The sequence below is a fragment of the Spea bombifrons genome, chromosome 7 (assembly GCF_027358695.1).
Source record: "Spea bombifrons isolate aSpeBom1 chromosome 7, aSpeBom1.2.pri, whole genome shotgun sequence".
Classification (NCBI taxonomy): Eukaryota; Metazoa; Chordata; class Amphibia; order Anura; family Pelobatidae; genus Spea; species Spea bombifrons.
In genome coordinates this window covers 8757513-8778027 of record NC_071093.1, presented here as the reverse complement: position 1 = coordinate 8778027, position 20515 = coordinate 8757513, and the positions used below count along the sequence as shown (strand labels likewise).

The window sequence follows — 20515 nt, the reverse complement described above, 5'->3', positions numbered from 1 at the left end:
GCTAACAAGGGAAGTTTGGGAGGTATGACAGTTTGATTTTAACGTTTTGTTAATACTTTAGTAACGCTACAAATGGGTATACCACATGCCCCCGTTTTCATTTTTGGCCTGGTACTAGGCATGTGTGTTTGAACAAACAGAATACCAGTAGCGTGACCAGGAACACGGAGAGGGGATACCGAGGGTACCTGCCAATATTTCAAATGGCCAACGAGGGCTTTTGTTTTGAAGGGTGCGGGTAAAGGTATCACTAGGGGCAGAGCATTAATGTGACTTCGTCACCTAGCGATAGCTATTTATAAATAAGGCATGTAGAAGACAATGCTTTTACCCAATTTAATTTCTATACCCATTTCCTGCTGTTTTTATACTCATAATATGACTTTTTGGGCTGTAGAACACTGCAATACGCTCATTCCCAGAAAAACATTCAGAGCTCCTAGAACAGAAGGACATCAGGGAAGTTAAGTGGAACAAAGTGATTTGGGCCACAGAGGGACTGTCCTTTCTAGATAAGGACACTTGGGTGCTATGGTGCAGGGTTGCATTTGAATCATTGCTGCCCTGGAATCGTGCATTTTCTTTTGTACTTGCCCTCACATCAACAGGAACAAGCCACTTGGACACCCCCTGGACAATAATGACCCCCAAGAGGTTTTGCAGCAGCTGAGGCCCCATATGATAACCTTTTTTATTAATAAGCTTTCTCATTTGCATAGTGGGGCGAGTGGATTTATACTTGGGGCTTTTAGATGAATTCTGGTACCAGTTGAAATGCTAGTGACTAGCCACCAGTAATTGCCCCCTGCCTTTCCACCCTTCCATGTAGCCCCTAGCATTCACTGCTCTTTGCTGCTGGCTGCCTACAGGAAGGAGGTGATGGCTACACTGTGGAATGTGTGGTATGCCTGCCGGAGCCAACCATTCCTGTCATGGGGGTGTATGTAGCGGGCCTTGGCGAGCTCCTTTCACGATAACCGGGCAGGGTAGAGCGTGGCGTCCTCAGTGTCCCTCTGAATGTTTTTTAGCATCTTGCGGTAATATATAAATTTGTGTTAAAGGTTGGAAGCGGCGGAAAGAGAGCCCGGATTGTCACAGTGACTCCCCTATTGCTGTGTTGGTACAGCCCGAGGTAGGTGGGGTTGGTTCTGCGGGGAAGTCTCTGGCAGATCAATGAGTTCGCTTTGATGGAAGGGTCGGCCAATTGAGCTGAGAGCCAGGGGTAAGGGAAAAAATAGGGGCTTCCATTAGTCACCCCGCCGAGCCGTGGACATTGTATACCGGGGAGATCTGGGTGGTGGCCGCCGTATACCCGAACACAGGAGCTCCGCACTCGCTGCCCGCAGCCGCCCGCACTTGGGAAACTTAGATACAAAGTTGCCTTTATTCTATCCGGTGGATACACACGGACACGGGGACGCTTCTCCTTCCAAGCACGGATCGGGAATGATTTTTCCAAGCAGCAGTAACCCTGTGAGAACCCCGTATCGGAAGCAGGTAAGTTCAGTCTGGTTGTGCCCTCTGGGAGCCCCGTATGGGGGAGGTGGGGGTATGTGTCCTGGCTGTAGGGGCATTGTGGCTATTGCTGCTGGGTGACCTTGTCTTCGGCTGGAGTGGAGGGTCTCCTTGTTAACCCTTTAGGGCTAATCCCTGACAGGGGGTGGGATAATGGGCACCCGCACCACCCCTAGATTGCCCCCTGCTGCAGCATTGCCAGCTGTAAATGCCCTCCTGCATGGTAAGACCAGGCAGGATTTGCCCCACACGTAGAATTTTAAGCGATCGTACATTCATTCCCATTCTACTGCGCCAAGCTTTGGGTCCCTGTGCAATTTCTAATCCCTGATTGATACAATATTAATGTGTCTGCCCAAAAGTGCAATTATATATAATTCCCTACAGCAGTCATATCAGATGTACATATATGCTTTATATAAACAATCCTGTGTGTGTATATATGTTGTAACAAGAATGGATACAACACTTTGTTGTAACAGGCAAAACTGACCATTGCAGAATTGTTATACAAATATAATAATTCTGAATATAAATATAAGAAAAACATTGTTTTCTAGAATGACATGTGTGGGATATCAGCTCACTGTTAAATAAAATCCCTAACCCAATATTCTACATGTCTAAAGGTCTGGTAATTGTCACTCAGAGGTAGGATATTTAACCCTTTTCACTAAACCTACGCATTTAGTTTTTATGAGTTTTTTTTACATTTTATTTTTTAAATATATTTGATGACTTGTGACACTTTGTTTCTGTTTAGATAGGTGAATAGACTAATTGTCAGGGACAAAATGCTTAGTTGACAAAATAAAGATATTGTCACAGCTGTTCCTCACAAAGCAGGGGGCATGTTTTTCAGTGCTTATCAGAGAAACCCTTTTTAGCTTTATTTTGCCTATCCTAAAAAAAAAAAAATCACTTTACAATTAGTATTTCTTTTTTTAATTTATGCATCGAATTAGGCCGTTTAAGGTATTTCCTTAAAGACGCCACCCTTTAGGATGGGAGTACATCTGTGTTTTTTATTTAACTTTTTTTTTTTAACCGCCACCAAAGCAGCTCATCAAACTCCATTGTTCATTTAACACGCCCTTCGCTCTTGTACCAAAAGCTAATGTAATTATTCTTAGTGTATTTTCTTGTTCTCCCTGTAACTGTTAATAAGTTATAGCGTCTTATGGGTGCTGTGTGTTTCGGTTGTGTGTTTGTGTGTTTCATTTGTCACAGCACCATAGGGTGTTAGCAGCCAGATGCAAAAAAAAAAAAAAAAAAAAAAAAAAACTCTAGAGGGCGAGGCCTTTTACTGGAAGGGCTGTTTATTATGTGTGCGGATGTGACTCTGGTGCCTAGTCTGGAGCTCTCAGATAAGATGCTTCGCTTGCTGCATACCTCTTCCATTCAAAATCCTAAAAAGCATTGAGAATCGGCCACAAAAAAACAGACTTTTCATTATAATACTGTAAGCTGAAAAATGCATAGGCTTCATCCTGACATAAGACTCCGTTACTGGTGGCATTTGTCTAAAAAAAGCCTTCTTTTGTTAGCGTTTGGCTGACAGTTGGATGAACACTTATTACACAAGGAGGATGTCACCAGCCGGGCATCTATAAGCAGTTTTGCCAATGCCAGGATCAACGTTCAGTCTTCCAAAGTGGCTTCAGCTCACCTGAACCTGATCGTTGTGGAGTTGTTGTCTTCGGTTTCTTGTATAGTGTGTTAAAAAAATATATATATTAAAAAAAAATAATAATAATAATAATAAGTTCATCCTTATATTGTATATTTTACATTTTGGATTCAAGGTTTATTTTTTTTCATTCTTTTTAGATTTGATGTTTTCAGGTAACTTTTGGATTTTAGGGAATTTTTTCCACGCCTTTTTCTTAGTTTTTTTGGGGGTTTTTTTTTAAAAGGTTAATAACTTTACAGAGCAACAAAATCATGTATTTTGAATTATGTATTTTTGAAATTTGCGCATGTGGCTGTCGTCTCATCTAATAAAGACGTATAAATGAAAGCTATCGTTATTGGTTATTTTAGACTTATAATTTAAGTCAGTGCGTGTATTTCATCATTCTGGGATAATGTGACGTTTTTCCTGGTAGGTGAGGTCTGTTAAGGTAAGCTCGGAATCTCGGGGCGTAGCGGTCCTCCGGGAGTTAGTTCCTGTGACAATATTACAGATGTGCAGCTTTCAACTTTAAATTGTCTCCTTTATGTGTTTTTGTTTTCATGCGCAGCTCACATTTTACATACATGCCTATGTGCTGATGTAACTATTGCAGCTTAATCCACACCTGTCAGCATCTTATTGGACCAGAACATCTATATATATATATATATATATATATATATATATATATATAATGAAAAAAAAATATATAATAACTTTTAATCATTTGAATTATGGAAATTTGAAATTTTGTTTTATTTTGATCCTATGTAGAATATTTTATGCCTTGAAAATATTTGCCCCCTGTTTAGTCTGCCAAATTAAAGGTTATTAGAGCGCGTTTTCCCCCCTGATGTGACACTCTACACTTAAAAGGTATTGGTTTTCCCATCTTGTATACCACTGCGTAGTGTCACATTTCAAAGGACTATTTTTTTCTTTTATGATTCACTAGATAGGTTGGTGCAAAAGAGCCGGGCATAAGATAAATACCCCCCCCCCCAGAACTCCTACTTATGCACGGATAGTGATGATGACCCAAAACAAACCAAAAAATACACACACGTTTTTAAAAAGGAATTTTGGGATTCATTCATTTTTATATAGCGCCATCATATTCCGTAGCGCTGTATAATTGGTATAACAAAATTTTACAAACAAGAGTTAAGGAGGGCCCTGCACCAAAGGAGTTTACAATTTAATAGAAGAAAAAAAATCCAGGGCAGTTTAGTCTTAGGTCTGATTTAATTAACCATTTTGCCTCTTAAAGTTCTTGTGTATCACAGAAAAAGTCCCTGAGCTTTTTAGATTATATTAGAGAAAAAATGACTTTTTTTTTTTTTTTTTTTTTTTTTTTTTTGCTCTGATCGGTCATTTTTAACTTGGCAGAAAACCCAAAAAGGCAGCTTGTGATCCCATCAGGAAACTGTTGCCTGTTACAGTCTGTTGAAGGCACTCATACTCGCCTGTCTGAGAGCAGATTTAAACGGGAACAGCCCTAATCCTTTCTTGGGAATGCTCTTCCTAACAGCGAGTCTCGGCCCCTGAAGTCCTTCGCAGTCATCTGGATTTCCTGGCTGATAGCGGGCATATCCTTCCGAACACCCCCCTTCAAAACACCCATCCCGCCAATGCAAGGGTTAACCTGTAAAATGAATGGGGCGATAAAAAAGGGGTTTCCTTTTAACAACCCTTGCTTCTTGGCAACACATTAGATACCTGTAGTTTGAAAGAAACATTATATATTATATTTTATTAGTTTATCAGCCTTCAAATTAGTCCACAATGCTACAGTTTGTTTTTGTTTTAACCCTATGTGTACCAGAGCACATGTATTGCATTGTCTTCACCTTAGAGCTAGATCAACAAGTAGTCGGTAGGAAAATGTTTTAGGTGATATTTAGGTCCACCTCTGTATATAAAGTAGTATGCGTATAGTAAGTCGAGTTGCTTCCAGGCTGTGAAGTTGATGTTTTGTGTCCACTTTTTGGATTGCGGGAAAATAAATGAGGCTTAATTACCAGTAGGCAGTCCAGATAAGATCTAGTTCAACCACACCTCCTATTTATACTTCCTACTGTGAGCCCCATACAGCGCTGAACTGTTTTCAGTCGAGATGTCATTATTTCTATAGTTTCTGTGTTTTCTTTGTTTGCCGGAAGGATGTGCATTCCATTTTCCAGTGGCGTATATGCCCACCCCGCGTATAGACCCCCCACAATGCTTTGTCTGGATCATCTACCTTGCTGTCAATAAAATAATTTTGAATTTAAAGTGTTAATGGATTGTGTACTTCTCTAGAATTTAGGATTTAAAAAAAAAACTTTTTTTTCTTTCATTGATTAATGTTACACAAGACATCTTAGTCTTTACTCTGTTTATTTAGGTGATAGACCCCCAAAACACAGAGAGCTCAGCAGATTGTTTCCTAATTATGGATACAGTAACATATGTTGCCCTAAACAGGACAATTGGCAAATTTTGATGCCAAAGCCTACATGTTGAGGAAATCTTGCCCATGATAAAAAGTTAGAAAGGAGAAAAAAATATCAAAACTTTTATATGTTCTGGACCTTTTCCCGTCTATTTTGCATTTTGATTGGTTCTAAGGGGTTATCTCCAGAGTCGATTTACATACTTTCAAGTAGATTAACCGGGTGTTACCCGCACCGCACGTGAGGAATTTAGCAGCATTTCAAGTGTTTTGGTCTGGCTTTGAAACTCTTGAGTTAACCCCTTCACGCACATTCATTCCGGAGTTTCAGTCCATTCACTGTGGCCTCTTAATACACGGCGCGCTGTTTTGGGGCAAATAGTAAACTTTTCAGTTAACGTCTCTCTTTATTATCCCTCCTCTGAATGGAGTTTTCGGAGGAAGAAGCCGGAAGGCCTTAACGCTTACAATAGCACTAAGTAATTTACATGAAATGGGAGAAAAACTCTTCTAATAGCTGTTCGATCGAACATTGATGTGCGTAAGTACAGTGTATTGCTTGCGATTTTATACGTTCCTAAATATTCTTTTCCACGGCATCATTTTAATTTTCTTAATTCCTGGCTTTGTTCAGGAGATCTAATTTTATGGAATCGTATGTTCTTGGGGAAGTTAAAATGGATGCCTCCCCAGAGCCCTATAGAGACTACAGTTACTATGGTAACCATAGAGCGTAGAAATGATTTGTAACGCTAAAACTATAGCATAGTAGCGAGGTGACATGCACGAGGAAAGACTGAGGGGCGTCGGATCCTTTTTTTATGCATTTAACATGCTTTAAGAAAAGCTTCTCTTAAACTTTGGATCACAACCTTCTCAGGTGAAAGATACCCTTTTTTGGATTACCTTTTTCCTTAGTATTTGGTGTTTTTCACCTATTCTACTGCATATGACACGCACGCGATAACCGAATCCAGCATTAGAAACAACAATCGTGTTACTACTGGATTCGCAAACTACGCCAAGAAGTCATTTTTTATGCCTGTCAAATTTTGCCTGAATCATCTATTTTTTTTTTTTTTTCATGGAATGTTTAACTTTTAGCCATGTGACAGAGAAATTATACAGATCGGCTGAAAGGCTGTTGCTGGGAAAAGGAATAAATAAAAATGCTGAGACCGAATAAGCCCATGCATATAAAATATATTTGCTACCGAAACACCCGCACAATGGCTTATATCGAGACGAGAGAGATGCACATGCGTGGAAAACGCTGATATTGATTTCAATGGGAGCGCTTCCCTGCCGCTGATTGGCTGCTTCATGGAAGGGAAGCTGCAGCTTCTCACTAAGCAAAGTTTTTTTTTAATTTTATTAAAGTTCTTTCATATGCATTGTTTGTTTAGGGGGCTCCCTGGGGCACTGGAGTGTCTCTTTAAAGGTTTTCTTTGTTTCCAGGTTTGCATGTTGCATGTCTGGCTGGCACAGCATGCGGCGTGTTGACTGATACCGGTGTTTGTAGATTGCTTCCAATCTGTGCCTTTGGCAAAAGAAAGGGGTTTGGTTGCAAAAGTCATGAATATTTCAGCATATATATATATGTGTGTCCGGCCCTTCCTGTCTTGTGTAATTGTTGAACAGATGTTGGGAGGTTCTCTATAAAGCAGCTGGCCTTCCCGACCAGCACAGCTCATGGAAGATATTCCGGTCAAGAAGACCCGCGGTTCTACAAAGCAGCGAGCTTTTAAGATCTCCCTTAGGGCCGGGGGGAAAAATGTTCTCATATGCAAAATGATACCAAAGCCAAATTCCTTCTCCCTGTCGTAAAACGTATTTTGGTTTTTTCGCACGCAAATTAGAATAGCAAACTTCACTTAGTTACAACTTGGAACGATTTGTAGCTTTTTTTTGTGCCATTATGGTGGTTTTACCCGTAGATGGTAAGCGTGTTTTGTACGTTCAGGGCGTCTTCAACATTATCACACCGTTATAAACCAGTCCCTTTTTGCTACATCAGCAGTCAGGATTCCGTGTTAAAGTATCATAGAACGATACACAAGCCAACCGTGCTTTTTTTTTTTTTTTTTTTTTTAATTTAAGGTTTCATTCTGAATTGTCAACAACGCAAAGGTCCCTGGAAACTCCCAGGTTCCTTCCTGCTGGTACCAAATTCTGCGAACAAACGGACGTTACAGTAAAGCGATCACACAAAAGCTGGCTTTGGTGGATTAAAGGGACGGTTTTTATGCCCCTGACAGTCCCAGTAAAATGAGTATTTTATGAGTGCTTTTAGTATGCATTCTAAAAAAAAAAAATAAAAAAAAAAAAATACTCACCTGATGTAGCAGCTGCAGCCCTGCTGCTGCTCTCCTCGTCTGTGGCCCAACAATTCTTGACACTGGCTGCTTCAACGGCAGGGCTTTCCACGCTGGAGCTGATGGGCGATGCGTATATCACATGCGGGGACGCTACAAAAATTTAAAGGGACCGTGCTGCTATCCTATGCATTAAAGTGCATTTGATGGCCGGAGTATCCCTTTAACTGGGTGATTTTTGAAACTAATGACACATTTACAAAAGATGTCCCTTTAACCCCCAGGCGCTTATAAGTTATGCATCAGGAAGGGCAGAAAGGTTTTCAATGCATTATCTCTTAAAGGGACACTCAAGCAATCGCATGTACTATAACGCATAAGATAGCTGAGTGGTCCTTTTTAAATTTTCACGGTGTTCCCCTTGGTTGGAGGGATACAGACCCTCCTCTAGTCAGCTCTGACTCCGTGAGCCTTCTGGAGAGCATTTGAGACCCTTTCCTGACAATTATTTTAGTGGGAGAACTTTCCTGCCACTGATTGGCTGCTTTAGGCCCACGGAGGAGGTACTGCAACACTAGAACGGCAGCTTCTCTTAAAGGGTTAAGTCAGTTTAATTTTTTTAGCATTAGTCAATGAATATAAGAGTACTTAAAGTACTTTTATTTGTATTGTTTGTTGAACCTCCTGCCTGTGTGGCTTTAATGGGCGCGTTAGAGAGCTTCGTAACAACTCGGTAAAATAGTTTAATGGGATGGCTTTAGTCATAGAGGCGATGTTACCACAACGATGCCGGTAACTGTGATTTCCCAAGAACAGCCGCGTCATTGCTGATTGTGTGATGACATCAGACTGCAGGGGAACGTAGGTGTCGTTTATGAATGACTCGCCGGTGCGGTCAGCCGGTATTTATAGACGTGACGGTGAATCCAAGCACTGGAGGAAACTACATAGCAGTGGAGTCCTGGTGTTCCAGCCGGTACTGCGTTTGGGAGGATGGGCCGAGTTGAGATGGACATGTCAAATGTTTTGACCTCGTTTATATATCCATAAAGATCAGACTTGCTCCACAATCCTGTGGCTTGCGATCGGAATGCTCGCTTCTCCCCGTTCTTACTTTCTTTTTTCGGACGTATGTTTTTAATGGCTTTTGTTATATTTAGTAGCTGAGCCTACGTCGGTCCGGATACTTCCTTTTTAGTTGATATCTGTAGGTTTTGCTGGACCAAGAGTTTCCAGCAGGAAACATACAAAAGATACAGTTAGTTGTAGCGAAGCGTAATGCATCTCTAATGCCCCCCTTTAGGGTTTTCAATTTGCTCCACAGACCAAGGGCATCAAGACCTCTCTATCTTTGTGATGCAGGAAGCGGGGAGCAAAGAGGAGGTTTTAGCCGTAAATTATAATTGAAACTCAAAAAAAAAAAAAAAAAAAAAAAGCCGTGACCAAGCCTTCAACTTTCTTGCGTTTCTTTAAAGGGATATCATGTGGTGGTAGAAAGAGGAATCTCTCCTCGCTGACTTATTCCAGGACTTTTGGAAAAGATCCTTTTGACGGCTGTTCCATGTAGAAAGTATGATAAATGGAAACGCAATGTGGCATTTTCAAGATGTTTTACAAGACAGATACACACAGGAGAGGCCAACACACAGAGCTTTCGCGTCTGTGAAACGCTTGCGTAATTTTAACCCCTTGGCCACTGTTTTAGCGCGCTACAGATTAAGGAAGATTCTCACATTTTCTAAACTGGCAAATCCAGCTGTCCTCCATTAAAAGCTAGATGACATCATGGCTAATATACAAGTCTGCTTTTTGAACGTGTAGGGGTTAAACAGGACCGTCTACTTAATTAGGTAGCGTTTACTAGGGAACGCATTTTATATGAGCGAAGGTAAAACGGCGTGTGTTGTGTACAGTAAGAGCTGTAAAGATGTGATATGTTGATGTACCCTTCCTTAAGAAACCAGCATTAATCATCAGATCGTTAATTTCTGTCAATTTTTAATTTGAAATAATAATAAAAAAAAAACAGCCAGGCTGAAAATCCTAGCTTTACTGTGCTTAGCGCTTCTGGTTTTTTGAAGATCTTGCATCCCTAAATCGATCCTCCTGAAAATGATTACTAGAAAAAGGGAAGGATTGATTATTTAGCCCGTAGGGCTTGTATTATTTTGTAAAATGGAATTGATAATGTCAAGAAGCACTTGCAGTGTTCATTTATTGAAAGTTATAGAGTATGGCATATCTGTAATACCCACAGAGCATGTCTAGTGGTCTCAAGTGCGTGGAAATCTATAGAATTAAACCAATGGTTCTATAAGGGGCTATATATATATATATATAAAAAAAAAACCCTGAAAAGATATCTCGCTGCGATAATAATGGTGGAGCCACGCTGTACAGCATGTTAGAGCGCAGCAACATCAAAAGCATTAAATTGACAGGAGGAACGAGCCGAGACTGTGAGCTTGGTGAGAGATCGTTTAGAAGTAAAGCAAACTACGGCACGCTTTGGCCGAACCCAAAGAAGGAGCCTCGGGATCCTACGGTGTCACTCGGGTGACTTCTTAGTATCGTATGTAGATGTTTATGAGGCATGCCCTGCCCGGGTGGGCTTCTCATATACCTGGACGTGCTACTGGCTGATGTCGGCTTATGTTCTGAACACTCATTAAATAATTATAATTATTAGTATCGCCTAAACACTCTATTGCGCAATAATGTTGATTTCAATCGAATAGAATATTTGTGTCTAATGCAGCTCTATTGAACTCCTCATCAAAGCTTAGCATGTTTTATTGCAGTAAACAAGTTATGTTTCTTTATATGACATAACTACCTACAATGGCAGCCTCCGGGACAGCAGAAACGTACAATTATACAATTAATGTAACCATAAAACACAAAACGTGACTATTTTCAGTGTTCTTTTACATTGCGGTATTGCGCAACACGCTGAACCCAACTCTTAAGATGTGCATATGTTTTTCCTTTAAAAATGGCTGATGAAAATCCAGCGTTGCCTTCATGTCTCTCGTAGCTAAACAGATCTGCTACTTCTGATGCAGTCTATTGGCACCCACTCGCATAACGCTCTAATTACTTTCACAGTTTGTCTTTTAGCATTTTCACGTGTTCTGGAAACAGATGATATTGTTGGCTGTTTTACATTTTTTTTTTTTGTTTTACTCCTGTTTACTTCTACACTTTCATCCAGTACAGAAACACATTCTTCACAGGGTGTGCGTATTATCGAGTGATCATGTACGCCATTTATTACATATATTATAATACGTGTGTTTCCGTTTGCAGATACTGGAATTTTTTTCATTTAGTGCTAAATTGGACAAGAAAATACTTCCTGTAACTAACGGCATATGAATAATACGTATATATCCATATGTTTTTGAACCATTGGAGACTTTTTCCGACTTCGATGCTGGACTTTTTATTCTTTAAGAAAGAAGAGTAAGTGGGAATTAGTTTCGTGGCTGGACCCATCTGTAGCGTAACCTTTTTGACAAGCAGTGAGTGTCACAAACGGTAGACGGCTGTGGGCGGCGTGGCTCCTTCGTCAGTGTTTTCTGTTTGTTTCCCTGTAGGTATTCGTGTGTTGTGTGTTGACCAGCTTTCCGTTGCACATTGTAAGCCGCATGAAGTATTGACGAATACACTAAACAGATTTCTTGATAGCGCTGGAGTTTTGTTTTTCGGTAATTGTGCCGTGGGGCGCTCTCGGGTGGCAAGCCCAGGGGACGGTGGACCTATAAGGCATTCGGGGTTCTGATGGCCAACGAGGAGCTCAGAGATCCCGTTTGTAACTGTCCTGTCTACTCTGGCTAGCAGATACATCCCTATTTTCTTACCCCCACGCACCATTTCTTCTTCCGAGACGGAGATATCTAGGATGTGGCATCTTGCCGCTCGCTGCAGAGACACGCAGTGCGTAGAAGATTCCATCTTTGACTAAGGTCCTGGGCAACGCTGCCGTCCGTCAGGCTTTCCCATGCGTACATGGGCGGATTATGGGCTACTGACTTGCTCCAGTCCAGCGGCTTTTGGCTCAGTGTTGTGAATGTTCAAACGCAGCACTTTTGGTCACAATTTCAAGATTACTGAGATCCTGTTGGTCATCTTAGTGTTGCTCGAGTTTTCTTTTTGCCTGGATGAAGACCCAATTTTTTTTAAAGGGTTGAGACATACAGGGCATGTTTTTCTGTACAAAGTCTGTTTGCTTCTCCTCGACCACTTATCGCTTTCTTTTTGTAGGGATACTAGTGATAAAACATTTAGCACGCAGCGGCCTTTTATGTATTTTCCAAAGCCATATGAAAGAAAAACTAGACTTTCTGTTGGGTGGATTGGGAATTGTATGGTTAAGGCATAGACAAAAGAAGCAGAGCTTTTTTTGGGGGTAGAACAGCATGGGATACTAAATGCTTCATGTTGCATCAAATATTTATTTTCATTTCATCCACTTTAAAACAATAACCTGAGATGCTTCCAAACATTTGTTAATTTCTATAATTGTATGTGTACGTCTGCCATTTGCCTCTAGAGCCATAATACTTCTGAAAGGAGATTAGAGGAGCGATAATGGAAAATCGAAGGAGAAAATTAAGGGCGTAGTGGAAAGCGTTGGCAGGAAACTGGAGATTAGCGGAAACTAAGATAGAGTATGTTTCGGGAAATGTATAAACGCGTAAGAAGGGGGAGTCGTGATCCACGATATCCTAAAGGATTTCATTTAACCTCGGTGTCCGCCTCTTGTATGTCTGCACGGCAGCTGAACACAATACCAGCCGGGATGGATTGCTTTTTATGCCGCCCCATATTTTAATAGAATTTTCAATATTCAGATACTTTCTGTGCTTCTTTTACACTGTTACACACCGATTAAAGAACCCCAAACCTCATTGTTTGGGTGTTCAGCCTGTTTTGGGGTTTAGAGAGCTTCACAGTAACCCTCTTAGACACCCTTTAAGCTCACATAACTTCTTTACATTGTCCTTGATATTTCTTTTTAGGACCTCAAAGGGAGCTGCCATGGAAAGAAAATGTTTACAGTAATGCAGATTTAGCATTAACGAAAATCTGGTTTTACCCCGTTTGTTGCAGTTTGTTGCCCTTTTGGGGCAGTTGTGATATTTTGGTTGATTCTACGTGCAGCACTGAGCCGATTCCTTATGGCAGCTTTCATCTACAGACTTTCATTAGTCAGAGTTTGCCGCTGGGTGATTAAGACTGAGCCATTTTGTTTACACCGTGTGATCGGGCTATGATAGGACTAGAATGCATACAAATGTCTTACTGGAAAATGGTATAATTCAGGAAAAAGGCAGTGTCCAGCGGGGTTAATAATTTATGAAATCAATGAAATGGAAAAGGGAAGAACTACTGAAATGTAGAACCGGTTACAGTCATGCGTGTTAATATTCCACAGGAACAAGCGAACGGGCTTGGTCAAAGGGGTTTTTTTTCTTTTTTCTTCTTCCATAAAAGTTCACAAAAAGGGGGGAAAAAAAAAAAGTGGGACCTTCGATTGGCTCGGAGGGTTCCTTTTATAATGCAAGGCTTACAGCTCCCTTTTGTTAGAAACGTATGTGAATCATTGCTGGGAACAGTGGTCGCTATTGTCTGCAAATGGATTCTATGAATGTGATGGCAAGTCATTTTCTTTTTCATATTTATTCACATGTTCCACTCCATGCAAAGAATATTTGAATCTTTTTCTTATAATACATATTACTTTTTCTATAAATATAAATATATTTTTCTGTGTGTATCTGTGTATATATATGTGTGTGTGTGTGTGTGTGTGTGTATAGATAGATAGATAGATAGATAGATATCTCGCACATACTATGTGGCTATATGGGTGTACAGATAATAGTAATTTTACTAGATGGGTTTAAGAGAGATTTCAATATGTTGTCACGGCCACACCATTGCGTCATCTAAAAGAATGTTCACAGTACAGTTTTTACAGTAGCAAAATATTTCGAATGGAAGACAATTAAAGCATTAATAAGCAGGGAATGCATGTGCCAAAGCACACAATAAAAAATAACATCATTAATTAGAACGAACGCCAGTGTTGGCTCATCTCCGTTTGATGGGTTTAAGAGAGATTTCAATATGTTGTCACGGCCACACCATTGCGTCATCTAAAAGAATGTTCACAGTACAGTTTTTACAGTAGCAAAATATTTCGAATGGAAGACAATTAAAGCATTAATAAGCAGGGAATGCATGTGCCAAAGCACACAATAAAAAATAACATCATTAATTAGAACGAACGCCAGTGTTGGCTCATCTCCGTTTGAATTTACCTAAGCAAATTTTATTCCACGTCTTTATAGCCACGAAATTGACAATTGCAAAGAATTGGAAATCTTCATCTTTGGGTACCTGGAGCATGATTAAAACACGTTATCCATCAATTAAAAATTGGAAGAGGCGGATCCTCGCATTTTTGTTTGAATTTGATTTAATTATACATGTTGGAATAATTCTACTATAAACCCTGAAAATATGAACGTATACATTTTTTTCAGTCTAGGAAAGGTTGGGGTCTTGCATGGATTTTTTAACGCGGAGCTAATATCCATAAACTGGGGGAAATACTCTTAGTATAGATAATTGATGTTTAAATTAAGGCGTTATGACTGTACTAATGTGTATTTTTATATATATATATTTTTTTTTTTAACTTGCCTAACTTGGTAGCATCAAAACTTCTTAACAGTTTTATTAAATAAGGCGTGTGTGCGTCTTCTATCATGTATATTTTTTTGTTTTGTTTTCTTGTGTTTTTTTATAACAAAATTAAAAAGAAATAGCATAAGTATACAAACAGTAGCCAAAATAAATTATGAAATACGTTGCTTAATGTTAAAAGAAAAAACGTCCTTCCTGTTGAGTTCCTGAACAGCAGCCTACAAAAAAGCCAAGGCGGGAAATAATAAGCGCTAAGGCAAAAGTCCTGATTTACGTATACATACAACCGTGTTAGCGTGTACTTTGATGTGGGATGGTTATGTAGCTGCAGTTAAGATATTATTCTTTTTTTTTTTTTATATATATATTTTTTTTTTGTTTATGGTGGGTTTTTCTCGCTTCCCAGCAAGAGCCTTTCTGGAAACCCACTTTTAAATTTTTTCTCAGTTGTTAGGGTTTACGTGGTTTTTATTCACCATAGTAAAGTAATACCGTGCATGTTGACAAGCTTTCTGTTGATGTCCCATTTCTTGAAGACTTTATTACTTTGCTGTTATAATATGTAGTGCTACAATACGTAGTTGTTTAAATGGCTTAATGTATAATGATAACAAAAGCAGTCAGTCTTTCTAAGTTTGATATTATGTATCCATTTGGCCACGATATAAAGTTATTTATAACCCCATTATACGTTTCCTTGCATATAGAATTTATGCACCTAATTTAATTTTTGATAATTTCATAGACTTTGATATTTTTTTCTTCAACTGGACCTTTTTCTGCTTGAAACTAAAATGTTTTTACTCCCAGCTATTACAGGAACCGCATGGCGTTTACTTAAAAATCTGATTTTTTTTATTTTATTTAAAAAAAATTTATGACCTGTTCACTGTAAGATTTTCTTTCACGTTGTTACAAACTTGTTCTGTTGGAAAATATATCCTAATTACTTTGAAAACACTGAACTTCATGATTATTCTACTTCCCCTGACAATGAATGCCGGTCTTCGCTTGACTTGGAGGGATCGAGCGATTGCTTGCCAATGTGCCTTTACACATCAATCTTAATTGATTCTTTGCCAGCTAAGTGTTCTGATCTCCCCCATTGAAGCCTGTGAACCTTTTAAACAAGTTGTCTTTTTATCCTGTTATCCATTGTATGTTTGACGGCTGGGTGGTGGCGTGCATGGCATGGCCACACATCAGACACCTTTATCTGTACAGAGAATTAATCAACCACCCAAGGTCTCAACCTGTCTTTTTGTTGGATAGATGGCCGACAGAACCTAGATAATATAGGCAGAGTTTATTTGATTTTTTTGCATGTGTTTTTTCTGGTATATACCAATTTCCTGAGTCCTTTTGTGACCTACATCTTGATTAGCCGTTCCGAGACTAACCGATCTCCAACGGAAAAGCGTTTTTATAGCTCCTGCTAATCTCGGACTTGGTGTCTCCAGTACTATATACCGTACGTCCTGCGTTTTTAATTTCCTATTCCAAAAATATCTCCATCCACTGCTAAATTTTAGCTACTATTTATGTATATTTTTTTGTTACGGAAAAAGAATGGGACAATAGTTTTGATTGCTTATTTCCTTCCAGCCTCGCCATTGTCTCCTTCGTGTGCCAAATGATTAATACAAAAAAACAGATATTGGGGGTCTTTACTAATCTCTTCACCAAAGAGTTTTGGTTTCCATTTATCGACTTGATTAAACGTAATTAAAATGATCGAGTTTTAACCAAACTTCTATTAAATGTTCTGGAGGAATGGGGCACAACATGGCGGCGTCCATGATGCTTAACCCCTTAAGGACAACGGGCGGTACCTAAACCCATTGAAAACAATGCATCTTGAGCCCGTACGTGTACGGGCTTTGTCATTAAGGGGTAACTGAGGGGTAACTGAGTAACGGTACACATTTTGTACGACTTTTCTCCTAAAAATGGAATTATCAGGATCTGCTCCGCTCGCCCCTTGGGGTTTGTGATATTGTGTGGGAGTTTAATCCTCTTCTCCATGTAGCCGTGTTTTCTTCTGTTTGCTGAAAGGATTCGGGGAAAGACTCTTGAATTCCAAGCAGCGGTGTCTGATCATTAGCGACGGTATCATGGTCTGATATCCTAATACGAACCCCATAATCCTATTTGTGTGTATGATTAAAGATTAGGCTCGCTGTGTATTTTTCTAATGCTGCAGATTCATTTATGCTTAACTCTTCAACAAGGTTACTTTCTGTATATGTAAAATATCATTCTCTTGTTTTATCCATTTTCCAACCAAATCGATCAGCCTGTTACAGTATTTTTGCCTTTTATCGTGTTTATGGCGGCGCAAGTATTCTAACGTTTCTCAGATTTCCCAAGAATAGGAAGGGCTTGTAAAACAAAGGGGTTTATTCACTAAAGCGAGAGTTGAGGTTTTAACCCCTTACATTCACTCTGCATTATAAAAGGTAAACTTGGGTGTATTCCTCTACGAGAAGGATCGAGCTGTCCCTGCATAATGTGTAGTTTTAATCAGAAAGGTGACTTTCAGAAAAAACGTATTACTTTTGGCATCATAACTGTGATCTGACTTCCGCTGCCCCTGGCTGTAAAGCGTTCGGTCCTTTTTAGTGCGTGGAGTAATTGAAAATGTTTAGGGAGCGAGTGTTCTTCCATGCATGTTATGTGATCATAAAGAATTCAAATGATATTTTCTGTATTTAGTCTGGCGTTTATAGAATGTTTGATCGATCGAATTTATAATGAATGCGACTCAAAAGTTTGAGACTTGGCAACGAGAAGCAAAATTTGGAAAAATACTTTAAAATAAGGCAAAATCATTTTTGAAAATCTCCATTTCTTTAAAATAAAAAAATTAAAAATAATAATAATAATAATAATTGGCATTTTTATTCCCTTTGGGGATGTTGTCGCTGTTTTTGGGACATTATCAATGGATTGTAACGTTGAAAAGCCTGGTAGCGTGTTGCCTGCAGGCGTTTTGGTTAGGTTTGAAGTGCCCGACATGCTTCTTCTACTTTGGCACTGAAAGCGAGTAACTCCACGTTCCGTAATAGATAGGTCAGTATGTTTTCTGTTCGCAATTTAAAGGGCATCGCAAAGACTAATTACTTGGTACTTGTGTCGTATCGCTTGCATGCTATGTGAAAGGGCTCTACTAAAAAGAATACATTGAATTATACGCTCTATTCCTTGTAGCCCTACATCAAAAACGGACACACAAACCAGTCGGCCTGGAGCTACCCGTAGGCTTTTATGTGGTTTTTGAGATTAAATTGGTTATATGTTCTGTGTGTCAGTTGAACACCTAAAAATTTTCTTTTTTTTATATCTTTATTCCTATCTTAAGTACTCTTAAGCTGCATTAAGTAAAAATCAGGGGTATGATGTAAAAACTGGGGATATTGTTCCTAAAGCAACGTTTTATTCTACTTCTCTCAGTGCTTACCTTTACGCTCTTGACTTCGCACCGGATATGGAACCCATCACGAGTCAATGCAATGTTCACCTTCCTTTCCGAAAACTAGGGCACCCCTTCTACTGATAGATCAATTGACGATAAACACAGCAGGGTGGTGGCAACAACATAAAGATCGCAGCCATGGTTAAGATGTAGTAACTGATACTGTATTAATTGCCTATAACTGCTATATATGTTCTATGTACATAGAATGACATAATATAATGCTTACCGGTAGAGTATGTCACTCTGTCGGTTTCCCGTTTGTTTTTGATGTTAACCTATATATGATGTGCGTTGATGTATGTTTCTTAATGATACTTAATTTTTCCCCCCCAGCAACCCATTGTGCCTGCCCACCCTATGGCGCCTCCCAGTCCCAGTACAACTGGCAGCAACAATAACAGTAGCAGCAGCAGCAGCAGTTCAGGATGGGATCAGCTAAGCAAAACAAACCTCTATATCCGAGGACTGCTTCCAAACACCACAGACCAGGACCTAGTGAAGCTGTGTCAACCGTAAGTCCTCGCTTCCATTATTATTCATTTCCAGTTGGGAGTTGGCGCATGTACTCCATTAAAAGGAATCAAACCAGAATGGTCGGTGACCTTTTCATTCGTTATACCGAAGTGCTGCTGTTGCGGAGCTTCATGGGAGTCAAAGCTGAGTGGTTACTTACTTTGCTGAGTGTGACACTTGTGTAGCTAAATACAGCACCAGAGACATTATTCTCATTACTTTTGGATGACCAAACCCTTCCCAGAAATTTGTAATCGTGTTGACTCCTTCATAGTTTCTGCCGGGAACATTTAGCAGACACTGATAGGTTGTTGCCGTAGAAAGCAAGAGAAGTGTCTTCTTCTGTGTTTTTAGAGGTTAAACCTCCGCAGGAAAATGATAGGATTCATTTGTTCGACTAAAGGGTAAATTCATGATGTGATAGTGAAACGTCCACAAGAACTTTATAGAAAGCGTCTCTGCGTTAAGGTCAAACGTTACACAGCGCGCTCTGTATGGTAGTTCTGAGATCTGCTTAACACTCGATTAACTATCCGACTTGGTTGTCCTCTGTTTATTATCTAGTCTGTAAATCTGAGAAATGGTACAGAGCTCTTGGAGGAATACAATCGTATTCATCTATTAGAACACAACGAGAAAAGCTCATGGCGGATTAAAGTGGCTGACTTTCCGTGCTTGACTAGAACTTCGAAACAAGACGTTGAGAGTTCATCCTTGTTAAGTGACAGATCAAATATGTCTTTATTGGAGCGTAATGAAGCCATATGTTCTAGAATGAATGAAACCGGTGATGAGTCATTCGTATACCCCGTTGGCTTGTTTTTTCCTCCCCTGCATTGAAAGTAAAATCACCACTATATATACATCAACATATCATGTCCAATGTTCATTTTTTGATGGCTGGTAACCTGCACGTGTAAAATGTTTGAGGAATAACTATTGCCACCAGGGAAAGAAAAAATATTATAATTTAAATAACACTTTAATTCTACATTTTGAATCTGGTTTCATAAATCTTTGAAATTAGTGTATATATAATATTATTTATTTATTTTATATATATATATATATATAATATTATTTATATATTATAATATACACACAACAATCTGAAGTTATACATTTGATAATGGCAGCTGTGCGAATATTTAATGCACAATGTTTAATTGTGTTTGCAGTTCAGGTGTCGTATAACTCTACATGCTTCAGATTTATTGCATTTTACATATTTGGATTCACGAATGAATGCATTAATTACCAACAGATTGAAAATCGCCAGTGCAGCAATATCTTCAAAAATAACGGATTTAATTATAAATTAGATTGTAAGCTTGCTGGAGCAGAGCCCTCCTCACCTGCCTCTTACGTATCGTTGTACATCACTGTGGAATACGATGGTGCTATAAAGTCAATATTATTATTTTATTATTTGTTACTATTATTTGTGTTTATTTATGTATACCGCTAACCATGAATTACAATGTAGCTCTACAACAGGTGGCAAGTAGCTACTTGGCTATCACAATTTTGTAACTCAATGTATTTGTGTTTGTAACGTCAAAACACTTTTTGGGTGCTTGTTTTTATTAGCAATTATCTGTAACATATTAGCAAAATAAGAATACCTGCGTGCCATACATAAAAGAGCGTACGGCACCTGCGCAAGTCCAATGTCGTATATTAAAAGAACGAGAACACATCTTTTATATTTACAGAATTTTTAAAAATGAATTCTAGAGAAATGTTTTTATCCAAGAAGTCCGGCTTCTTCCTATAACTTGGGGCTTCCTTGTTATAATACTAAAAATCAAAAAAAGCAGACGATCTGTTCAAATTCAGGTCAAGCAAATTACCTAATATTAAATCAG

The 20515-nt window shown here is 39.2% G+C and overlaps 1 protein-coding gene across 6 annotated transcripts in view; it reads left to right on the top strand.

Moving 5' to 3' along the window:
- Window positions 1-20515, top strand: part of RBMS1 (RNA binding motif single stranded interacting protein 1) — a 105836-nt gene that overhangs the window by 50531 nt on the left and 34790 nt on the right. For 4 of the 6 annotated variants that reach the window (XM_053471900.1, XM_053471901.1, XM_053471903.1 and 1 more), the window contains exon 2: window positions 18468-18646. In XM_053471900.1, coding sequence (XP_053327875.1) covers window positions 18468-18646 — 179 coding nt within the window. Of the gene's footprint in view, window positions 1-1178; window positions 1498-18467; window positions 18647-20515 lie in introns of those variants that run through there. The other 2 variants (XM_053471905.1, XM_053471904.1) reach the window with 1 other exon arrangement.